The sequence below is a fragment of the Acipenser ruthenus genome, chromosome 11, assembly GCF_902713425.1.
Source record: "Acipenser ruthenus chromosome 11, fAciRut3.2 maternal haplotype, whole genome shotgun sequence".
Lineage (NCBI taxonomy): Eukaryota > Metazoa > Chordata > Actinopteri > Acipenseriformes > Acipenseridae > Acipenser > Acipenser ruthenus.
In genome coordinates, this window is record NC_081199.1 from 34,182,282 (window position 1) to 34,194,015 (window position 11,734).

General features: G+C 35.9%; 2 protein-coding genes across 2 annotated transcripts in view; both read right to left on the bottom strand.

The window, feature by feature from the left end:
* Positions 1-1,179: 1,179 nt before the first annotated feature.
* On the bottom strand, positions 1,180-4,444 carry LOC117427016 (uridine phosphorylase 2-like). The gene is made up of 8 exons (XM_034045354.3): positions 4,319-4,444; positions 4,167-4,228; positions 3,845-3,962; positions 3,607-3,765; positions 3,394-3,508; positions 3,013-3,222; positions 2,438-2,584; positions 1,180-2,139 (listed from the first exon to the last, which is right to left on the bottom strand). The coding sequence occupies exons 1-8, from the start codon at positions 4,415-4,417 to the stop codon at positions 1,997-1,999; spliced, it is 1,053 nt and encodes a 350-aa protein (XP_033901245.1). The 5' UTR covers positions 4,418-4,444; the 3' UTR covers positions 1,180-1,996.
* A 1,075-nt stretch (positions 4,445-5,519) lies between these two features.
* Positions 5,520-11,734, bottom strand: part of LOC117427017 (uncharacterized protein C7orf57-like) — a 9,940-nt gene continuing 3,725 nt past the window's right edge. The window contains exons 5-8 of the mRNA XM_034045355.3: positions 11,036-11,192; positions 10,759-10,847; positions 8,464-8,573; positions 5,520-7,729 (exon numbers count right to left, since the gene is read on the bottom strand). Of these exons, the coding sequence (XP_033901246.1) occupies positions 7,704-7,729; positions 8,464-8,573; positions 10,759-10,847; positions 11,036-11,192 (382 nt within the window). The 3' untranslated portion in view covers positions 5,520-7,703. The remainder of the gene's footprint in view (positions 7,730-8,463; positions 8,574-10,758; positions 10,848-11,035; positions 11,193-11,734) is intronic.

The window sequence follows — 11,734 nt, forward strand, 5'->3', positions numbered from 1 at the left end:
GTTCAAAGTCCAGTATATCCTGGTGGAAGCGCTCGCCTTGCTCCTCCGAGTACGCTCCCATGTTCTCCTTGAATTTATCAAGATGAGCATCAAGGATATGGACTTTGAGGGACATCCTACAGCCCATTGTGCCGTAGTTCTTCACCAGTCTCAACCAGCTCCACATAGTTTTCGGCCTTGTGATTGCCCAGGAAGCCCCGAACCACTGCGACAAAGCTGTTCCAAGACGCTTTCTCCTTACTAGTGAGCTTCTTAGGGAATTCATTGCACTCCAGGATCTTCTTTATCTGTGGTCCGACGAAGACACCGGCTTTGACCTTTGCCTCAGACAGCTTAGGGAAGAAGTCTTGAAGGTACTTGAAGGCTGCCGACTCCTTATCTAGAGCTCTGACAAATTGTTTCATAAGGCCCAATTTGATGTGCAGTGGTGGCATCAGCACCTTCCGGGGGTCCACCAGTGGCTCCCACTTGACGTTGTTCCTCCCCACAGAGAACTCGGTCCGCTGTGGCCAGTCCCGCCTGTGGTAGTGCGCCTTGGTGTCCCTGCTGTCCCAAAGGCAAAGATAGCAGGGAAACTTGGTAAAACCGCCTTGGAGACCCATCAGGAATGCCACCATTTTGAAGTCTCCTATGACCTTGATGCCATCCCAGAAAAATGCAGATATGTATCCACTTAGGCAGCTGGAACTAAACTGAACTGGTGGGCTTAAGGCCCCTGTATTTATACTACTATTTATATTACTGGAAAGTTCTAGAAGTTACTCCAAGTTTACTCAGCACTGAATCTATCTGGAATGTTCTGGAAAATAGGTAAATTTCAAAATATCACTGTCCTGGTCACAAAAGCAAAGTTTGTGGGGAATAATAGCCATTTTCTATACTTTTGAGGGATAAGCAATTAGGAAATAACACTTACTACCCAGGAACAAAAATTGTGTTACATAGTGTTATTTTACTTTTCTAAACTAAACCTAGAAACTACAGGGTGGTTTATAACTATGCTGTAATACATTCGACCTACTAGGTGTGTGTGTAAAACTATGAGCCTTTTATTGAATTTCATGTCAGACGGTATGAGAAATTGGGCCTCAATGTATGATAATCATTAGACTTTAAAGTAATAAATAGAGAACCATGGCAGTTGAGACAACTCTCCCAGGCATTTGCTAATTAGCTAGCTTTTTTTTTTATTTACAGAGGTAAGACTTTTTAATTAGTTATTAAAGATATTCATCCCATATTGAACAAACCAACACATTCTCTGGAGTAAAAGATCTAGACGTTGTTTGCTATGCACCCTGGCATACACCTTGTGCATGTGGAATGACTTTATAGTTTTAGAATAATTAGATTCCTGACCAAATATATTCTTTTAAACATTATAGAATGAAAAATAAATATGTCTATAGCTGGACTGCACAATGGGTGTTTATCAATAATTATGAAAAACCTCAAAATAATATAGGATTTTCCTCAGTATAAATATTTCTAGGACAAACAGATGTTAATCATAAAATCTATATAACCCCTCAACTTGCTTTTACTATCAATCTTGACCAATTTCATGTAATTTAAGTGGGTAGCATTAGGTTCATTTAAGCAACAGGTTCATTACTACCGGAAGAATCTGAAATGTTTATTTTGTGAGGTTATCATCATTTTAAACCATCATGAAAAGGACTTCTGGGTTAGTTGTGTACTGTATTTTTCCTTATGCTTAACTTGGTTATAAACATTTTAGCTTATTAAATCCCACATTCTGCAGGAATATTTATTATTGCAACAAAAAGATACATACAGTAAAATCATCATCAGATAGAAACATATTACAGTTAACATAGAATAGATATATATATATATATATATATATATATATATATATATATATATATATATATATATATATATATTAAACATCTACATATATTTACAGAAAACTCAATTATGTACATAACAAATATCATTGTAAACAATCAGTTATGCAGCAAAATATATATTAATTATGAAGCCCAAGATGTTTCTTGATAAAATGTGACACCAGATACTGAGGGCGCTGTTGATATTCAAGTAGAAGTTCATGTGGTGTTGAAATCTGGTCACCTTTAAATCTATCCAGTAAGGTCACACAGATAACGGCGGCTGAAAGATTAAACAAAAAAATGAAATCAGATTCTAACATTGACAATAGTTATTTTCACAGTTGTTGTATATTCTGATAATGCCCTCAAATATTGCCCTCAGGAATTCAGCTAAACTAATCGGCCTGGTGCCTCATTAGTAGGGGTTGCAAAGAAGCCATCAGAATCCCACTACATTATCATCCGCAATGATAAGCGAAAGGGGGGGGGGGGGGGGGAAGATTCACTGCTTTTACTACAAGGCAGTGATTGATAGAACCAAGTAGGTCATTGTCTGTATGAATCAGCAAAAAAAATACCTTTCAGTCCACAGACACGACACATGGCTGCAAATACAGTGGATTCCATTTCAATGTTTCTTACACCAGCCTCGTGTGCTTTTCTCAGGTATTCCAGTTTATCTTCAGTAGAGAATGAGCACAATGCTCCATCTAAACGCCCCTGACCTTTAAATAATAAATAGGATAGTTATAATTATATTACAACTGTTCAGAATCCAGTATATGCCTCAAATAGCAATAAATTAGTTAACTTGTAAAATTGCAAGCAAAGTTAATGGATCGCTACAAACGAGACAAAGCCCATGCTCATTGATTCAGAGAGGTAAGAGACTGAAACTTTAAACACCTCCCTTAACCTGCAAAATCCCCACCTCAATTTAACTGAGACTGTTGGATGAACTTAACCATTCAGGTTTTTGGGAAGTTATTTCATGTAGTTAATTCTAAAAGTTTCATAAGATATATATATATATATATATATATATATGTGTGTGTGTGTGTGTGCAGATTCACAAAACTGCAACTTTACTACTAAAGCAAGGTTGTTGTGTAATTATACGACTATACAAGTTAATTAGGGGTTGAAAATGTACCTTCGTAAAAATCATGGGTGCACATGGTGTTTCCAAGAACAGTAGGCAGGTTAGGGATCTCTTTACCACATTGCAGTAACTCCTGAGCCAAGTTCTCATCTAGTTGAGTGCTTCTGACAATTACTTTGCCCAACACCACCTGTTCAAACTGAGGCTGGAAGAAAGAGTCCACTGCTGTGTCTGTAATTACAACAGTCCCAGGCTCAAGACCTACAAAGAGCAGTGCAGAAAACAATCAGCACACATACAGTATGTAGCGGAAAACAAACTGAGATCACACATTCCTGTTTCAAGACAGATACGTAGGTTTTGTCTCAGTTTTTGCAAAAAGTACACAGATTGATGATTTTATGTATGAAAAAATGGTTAAAGACAACATACCTACACCACCTGAAGTACCAATGCGAATAAGCGTCACATCCCGACATCTGGCATGGTGCAAAAGTTTTATAAGTTCATGCATCATTATAGAGATGGAAGGAACCCCCATCCCATGCTGTAAACCAAAACACAATGTTTTACTTTATCTAAAAGGCATTATGTTTAAATTGCTCAAGAGAAGAGGGAAGTTGTTCACCGAGACATTTCACTTACACTTATGGAGAGCACAGGCCCAGCTTTGTACATGGAGTATCTGTCTGTCCCAGCACAGATGTCATCGATATCATTGCAGTCTCCCTTCAACTCCAGCTCCTTGAATATGAACTGGGCAAAAGCTTTCATTCTGTTGGCACTTCCACCAACACAGACGAACTTCAAAATAATAATATAAATAATTAGATACATTTGGGCTGGTAGAAAAAAAGTGGACATTTAATAGCAACATACCGACCTTTATATCTCCAAACATTGCAGGCAAATTGTGAGTTTTGGTTCCCAGGTTAAAGTGATAAAGAATGTCCTCCTCCATGAAATCTAAGTGAGGGTTTTTAACATGTACCAGTCCATGTCTAAATAGAAACACACAAAAACAAATCAGGTGTGAAACCAAATAATTTGATAACCTAGACTGCCTAGGATAAGATCTAGAAGACCTAGAAGAAAGTTTGTAGCGAAATAGTCAACAGGAGTTTCAGAACATCATTACCAAAATAGTAAGAATATGTGCATTTCTGTTCAAATCCTACGATAGTAAAGAAAAAATATATACTTACTCAAGACAATCAGTACTTTCATTGGCAACATTAAGTAAAATTGGTGCCATAATTTTCAGCTCCTAAAAATTGATAAAAGTACCAGTGAGAAAAACCTAAAAGACTTGTTCACTTAACATTATAGTCTTAGCTAAATAATAATAGCAGCTTACCTTTCTAAAAAGAGATGTTTTCATGCTATTTTGGGAAACTGATTTGGTCTCTCTACCCAACACGTTTGTTTTGTTCTTTGGTTGTAAGGAATGAAACATAACATCAGTTAGATCGATCCACTTTATACTTTTGAACCGCTCCCGCCTATCTGTTAAACTATTGGTTATACAATGAGGTGAATACACTCCTCTTAGAAAACTAGTGCCCTTTGGCAGAACGAAAAGGTTATGTAATAAAGCATTTAACAAAAAAATAACACTGACTGCTGTATCGTATGCAGTACTCTTCTGTTCATGTGTCTGCAATTTTATAACTGTTCAGGGATCAACAAGAGCTCACAAAATCACAACAGCATTGGAGTACAAAGACATTCAAAAAATGCCAACCCTGTATAGATCCAGTTGTATCCAATAACTTAAAAGCAACTCACAATTTTGTATACCACTTTTCTTTTCCAGCTGTAGGGTTAAAAATAAAATGCATGCTATGCGGACATATGGAAGGTAGAGTCAAACGTTCTTGTAATGTGGAACAGAACATAGGTTTAAAAGGTCATGTACTTTGGGACATAGCAAAACCAAACCACGCACTGTCCTAGAGGAAACCTGTTAAAAGAACAGGGCTATAGGATAACCGTGATAGATGTATCACAATTATAGATCTATAACAATGAGAGCACAGGAACAGCTGGATTAGATCTAATTATGTGAGAACAGTTTGTGTTAGACAGCCAATTAATTTAGAAAACAAAAATTGGGTTTGGTAGGTATAAAAAAAAAGGAGTGCAGTCATCATACAGCAAGCCAGTTGGGTAATTTAATTTAGAAAGAGGACCTCCAGCCCTGCCTTGAAAGAATGATCCCAGGATCCAGGTAGATCTGATCAGTCGTATAAACTAGTCTGACTAATATGTTTTGTATATAGAAATATTTGTAGTAACGGTCTATTGTCTATAATCATGCAACGATGGAATGAGTGTTATTAAATAAACCTTGTAATTCAATTTGATTTACCTAAAGAAATTGTCATTGTTGTTATTATTATACATAAAGACATTTAATAATTCAGTCCAAATTCCTACACAGGCTGCTTTGTTTCAAAACAAATTTACATTATATCAGCCATTAAATTTTGCATATTAATTTAAATGTAAACTTAATCCGAGAAAATTGGGTTACGGACACTAGATAAAAACAGACATTTTATTTTTTGAGCATGCTTGCTTTATTGTCACATTTTGTCCAATAAATTGCTACAAACAGTAAATGCAAACTTGGTAGCAGGATAAAATAACATTTGTGGAAGACATCCATATAACAGCAAAACATGTTTTTAACTAAATGAAGATTTAAATTTGGGAGATTAATTGTTCCAAGCAATTTCTTTCTTTTTCCCCAGGAATATGAATGATCTTAACATTTGTGTATAATTAGGAAAATATTTACATGGATTGCTAGGGCAGATATAGAACAGAAAAAAATGTAACCTGTATTTTTCATGCACTTAAGCATCTTAATGCTCTTAACAAAAAATGTAACAGAATAATGTAGCAAGTAATGCAGCATAAGCCTACATAAAGCTGGGACCAAATACAACTGTTGAGCCAGGTATAACTGTAGTTATCTTGATGCCCACTCACAGCCCGCTGCCCATATGTGAACCGAATACCAAAGGTGAAAGACATTCCCACTGCATAACCCAGATCCAACAGTATGTGTAAGCCCTGTAACAATTCAAATGCATTCTTCAACAAGATAACATGCCCTTTCAAGCTGATTATTTCTGGCAGAAAATTCAACCATTTCTTAAATCCTCTACTAAATCTGGAAATTATAAAGTAAAACAAAAACATGGTAATATTGGACATTAGTAGTTGGGAGTGTATATGGAGATTAGTGCAATATAAAGAGATTTACAGTTTTTAGTTCCATATCAAACTTACATAGAAATACTTATGTCTATGTTTATTTTAATCAGATCATGACTAGAGTCTAAAAAGGGTCTTAAATGGATTATGCTTCTATTACCACATTAAATTCTATAAAAGATGTCATATTTTTGGGGGAGAACAAACAAAACCGAGAAGGAACTCCATTCCTGAGAAAGATGGGAGCTTTTTGTCAAGAATACATATTACTTGGATCTCTGTAGAAAGTATTTGGAGCTATGACATTCTACTTAAAATTGCAATTTATGTTTTACTTATATAGATGACGAGACCGACATGCCATTAAAATACATGATAAGCTCGTCAAAGCCATACTTTCCGACATTTATTAAAATAAACCCACATTACTGTCCTAGTTCCCTTGGCAATTTTGGCCACAATGTGTGTTCCTGGAGGTAAAGTGGATATTCAGAAAAGGCCAGAGAATTATTTAATGAATTAACAGTCTAGTGTGCAGACTTGCTTCTTTATAATGTATTTATTGTATGTTAAATCCATGTTAGGTCAACTTGTTTTGTTATTTTAAGCTAAAGTGTCTAGAGAAAAATATTCTAAGACACCATCACTACACCCCCAACCCAACCCAACCCAACCCAACCCATTACTGATTAAAAATACCAGATCGACTCAAGTAAATGCCCCTGGGTCATAGATTTAATTTTGGTCTTATTTATTAGTTTATTTATAATTTAAATTATACAGAGTGCTGATATCTTTTTTTTTAGGCAATTCCCTACAGATGGTTATGGAATTAATACATACCCCTAGGTAATTGCTTTTAAAATTGTCCTCTTTTTATTCTTTACATCTCTTATAGTTGTTAAATATCTAGTTTTAATGAGTTAGAAACAAATATCAAAGTGGTGGCAGCCATCATTTACCTTTTGACCACTCTTGTGTGAACACTACAAAAGGAATCACACATGGGCAGTTAGCATGTGATATTTCAACAGGAACACAAAGACATGTTAAATTTTTTAATATAATTTGAGGGACTTCGTCTTTAAATTATAATGAAAAAGATGAAATTGTATTCCTAACACGCTATGATTAATTCATTAACAAATAAGGCCAGTCCCCTTCAGAAATGGGTTAAAAGGCAATGTGGCAGGGTGTATCTCCATAAACGTTGTATATGCTTTGCTCAGCTTGTGTCCCATATTCTGGGGAAAAGAATATAAGCAGAAAGCCTACCATCGAAATATCAGTGTCTTAAAGTAAAATAGAGCAGTCAGTGTAACTATGGAATAACATAAAACTGTTACAAACAAACAAACAAACAAACACACAAATAAAACGAAGCAACAAAAATAATACAAATGTAATAAATTAAAATCTAAATAAAAAGATCATTAAAGTATTGTTGAGGAAAGGCAAAGCAGTCTGCAATCAGTCTCCATGTCAGACTAAAGCAGTTTCTGGTTGGATGTATTGTTCTAGCTCTGTGGATCTACCTCTACATCTGTAAGAAAAAAGCATGTTATTAACTCCTTTATTTTTCAATAACTCAGAATATATCAATGCAGCAGTTACATACAAATGCAGCTAGTAGAAGCATTGTTGTTAATCCAATACACTTTACTATTGTAATCTTGTGCATTACAAAACAGGTTTATTTAAATAATTCAATACTTTCAGCTGTTTATCCCTTAAATATGTTTTTGTTCAGCATTTGTTGAACTACCTTACATGTTTGTGTTCAAACAGTAGCCTTTATAACATGATTCGGATCAAGTCTAACAATAGGCAAAACAAAATGCGTTTAAAAAAAAAAAGAAATCTATTTGTTTGGTATGGTAGAACTGAGTTTAAAATGGGGATCTACAACTTTGTTGATTTAAATCCCTGTTTTATAGTGTACAATATATTAGCAAACAATAAGATTTTACAATAACAATAAATAGTACTAACTGAGCCTGTGTTTCAGTTACAGATACCACTTAGGTCCAATGGGATCTGGCAAATGCAAAACAAGAGGGACAGTAGTACAAGCTGAATGAGCTATGTTACTACTATTCACTATCTAGGACAGTTATTAAAGCTGTTTTTTGTTTAGTCATGCTTTTGTAGATAAACTAAAAACTTTTTTTGACAAGTGTTACCCCAACTTATTTGTTTCATGTACACAATAATTTTTTTTTTTTTTTTAATATTTGTTCATAACAAATCTCTATACATTTTCTGGGAGCCACTTACTTGGGTTTTCTTTGAGGATTTTCTTATCGTGCTCTACATGCCAATCATCTGCATAGCCAAAACTCAGCAACTTCTGCATGCTAACAGGTTTATCACTTTTTTGAGAAGACCTATTTAAAAACAAAAAGGGGGGGGGGGGGGGTCCTAGTTAGATATTTCAAATTCAAGTTAAAATTGCTAATTTATAAAATGATACATTTTTATTAATAATTTGCCAAACATGTATGTCAGTGACATACATCCCCTGCCAGCTGTATTGGGAGTCACACACTTTAACAAAACCATTCTCTGGGGGAATGTCAATGAAAACATTCCTTAAAACAGACGTTAGAAGTCTGAATGGGGCCCAGCTAACAACTACAGTGCAACCCTGCAAGTATGGAGACACTCCCTAAAATGGTCTCTATTTCCAAGTAAAATACTAAATTCTAAGTACAGTATAATATGTAGCCAAATGTAAAAAACAACTGATAAGTGTTTCACACTGCAATCAAAAATCTATGTATTACATAGAGATTATATACAGTGCCGTGAAAAAGTATTTGCCCAGTCTGATTTTCTGCATTTTTGCATATTTGACACTGAAGGTTATCAGATCTTCAATCAATCAAAATTCAGAGTGTCTTTTAAAAAAAAAAAACTCACGTGGATTAATGATACAGCTCGTAAGATGAAATATGAGGGTCGTAAACTAGAACGGAGATGGTGGGAATCTAAACTGCACGTTCGTTACATCGCATGGAAGGACCACCTGGTTAAATATAGGAAGGCTCTGGAGTTGGCTAGATCATCGTATTATTCCAATTTAATTGAAAATTATATAAAATTAATCCAAGATTTATTTTTGCTACCCAGGATAAATTAGATAAAAGGGACCCTGAGTGAACAAATAACACAAACATTTGATACATATTTCATTTATTTATTAAAGAAAGTTATGCAACACCCAATGCCCCAGTGTGAAAAAGTAATCGCCCCCTTTAACAGCAATAACTGCAACCAAACGCTTCCTGTAGTTATTGATTAGTCTCTCACAGCGCTGTGGAGGAATTTTGGCCCACTCCTCCGTACAAAACTGCTTCAACTCAGTGACATTTGTGGGTATGAGCATGAACTGCTCGTTTCAGGTCCTGCCACAACATCTCAATGGGGTTTAGGTCTGGACTTTGACTAGGCCATTCCAAAACTTCAAATTTCTTGTTCAACCATTCTGATGTAGACTTGCATTTCAAATCAGATAACCTTCATGGCATTTATTATAAGCACTTATCCAATTGTGATGAAACTTGGTTTTAACATTATTTAGAATAACTTACTGAATGTACACATTCTGGGGATATACGTCTGTCCATAGATGTGTCAATCTGTATATCCCTCTTACAACTTTCTATATATCTGGAAAAACACTTATCCAATTATAATAAAACTTGTTATTCAAATTATTTAGCATATCTGGGATACATGCTGGTTGTCTGTCTGTACATTTTTCCATCTTTATGCATTTTTTCTTAATTATCTTGAGAGCACAATAATTTTTGTATACTATACTATTTTGTTGATATACGTTGTGGTCATCAACTTTTCTGTCATACGGATAGATCCAATTTTGAATTTCCAGTGGTGGGGATGTATGTTACGGACATACTTGTTTGGAGTACTTGTTTAACCCTTTGCGGTCCATTTATTCAGCGCGTCAGGTCCAATTTATTTTCACACACGCAGTTTATTTTAGACGCGCTGTTTAAAAGTATTTTTTTCCACAGTAAAACAGGTTTAAAAGGCACTGCATATCAACAGTACACTCAGTACTGCATCTCCAGCCCCACCCCGCCCCGTGTGACAGCAGTGTGGAGTAGTGGTTAGGCGTCTGGACTCTTGACCGCAGGGTCGTGGGTTCAATCCCCGGTGGAGGACACTGCTGCTGTACCCTTGAGCAAGATACTTTACCTAGATTGCTCCAGTAAAAACCCTATCTGTATTCATGAGATACGCCCCCCCCCCCCCCCCCGCCTTTTTTTTTTTTTTTTGGCTTCTCTTGGCTCCTATTGGTCTCACATTGAATGGTTTTCTCGGCTTTTTCCATAGAAAAAACGACTAGAGACCTGTTTTTTTCGTCTTTTTGATGTTGTCGGACAGGGTCCAACATTGAACAGGAGGGGGAAAATTGAAATGTCGGACCAGGTCCGACATAGGACTGCAAAGGGTTAATGCTAAATACATTTGGAGCTTTGATGACTTAAGCTTGCCCTCTAGTGGACACAAGGCAAAATAATTTTGCTCAACGAATGTACTTACGTTTTCTTAAACTTGCTTGCTTGGTGATGATTTTCAGAAGTTAAGGACAGGTTCTCCATCTGGCTTACAGGCTGCATCATTGTGGTGTTCTATAAATGATATATATGACAATCACCATAATGCAAATAAGGTATGTATATACCTGCATATTATTTAGCTGCATTGCCTATTTACTTTTTTAAACAAACAACATAAAAAAGTGCATAAAAGAATATTGTTGCAGCACAAATATTTGAGAGGCAGAATTTTAAACACTTTTTTTCATTATTCAATGTACCTTATCTTTATCAGCTGTAAAGTTGTCACCTTCCCGCTCCCATGTGGTCTTATTATCAGTGCCAAAGGGAGCAGCCAGGGGTTGGAAGGATCCTTTGGTTGGACTTCTCTGGAATTCTTCAGAAGTCATAAAATCAGGAATTGTTCTTTTTTGAGTGCTGGAAGTACAAAATCATTGTAATTGTTTCCTACAACCGATTCCGACAAAAACTGAAGACTAACTAGAGAAGCATAAAACCAAAGCCTGTTTGAGTATATAGGCTATACTGAATCTGTAAATCCCTTTAACCCTTTGCGGTCCATTGTCGGACCTGGTCCGACATTGCAAATATTCCTATCTGGTCCATTGTCGGACGCAAAAAAACGGGTTTCTAGTCGTTTTTTCTCCGGAAAAAACCGAGAAAACCATTCAATGGCCGAGTGGGAGCGATAGGAGCCGAGACAAGCCAATTAAAAAAAAAAAAAAAAGGCGCATCTCATGATTAGTCATACTTGCCATTGGCATCCCATATGGGCGGTCATAAGGAAACAAGCTGGATGTTACTGTATCAGCGCACAGAGACTAACACGGACATTTGCAGAGCTTTTTTGAGATGTTATAGTAATAAAATAATGACTTGGATTGCATTATTGAGGAGTTTGGTGATAAAACGAGTGATCAGGAGATGATTGATCGGTATGTACGACTATTATTATTATT

Excerpts from the sequence above, each read along its gene's own strand:
- LOC117427016 (XM_034045354.3), bottom strand. The coding sequence starts at position 4,417 with ATGTTTCATTCCTTACAACCAAAGAACAAAACAAACGTGTTGGGTAGA. Across the intron at positions 3,963-4,166 it reads GAAAGTACTGATTGTCTTGA|ACATGGACTGGTACATGTTA; the intron begins GTAAGTATATAT and ends GTTTCTATTTAG. Across the intron at positions 3,766-3,844 it reads CAATGTTTGGAGATATAAAG|TTCGTCTGTGTTGGTGGAAG; the intron begins GTCGGTATGTTG and ends ATTATTTTGAAG.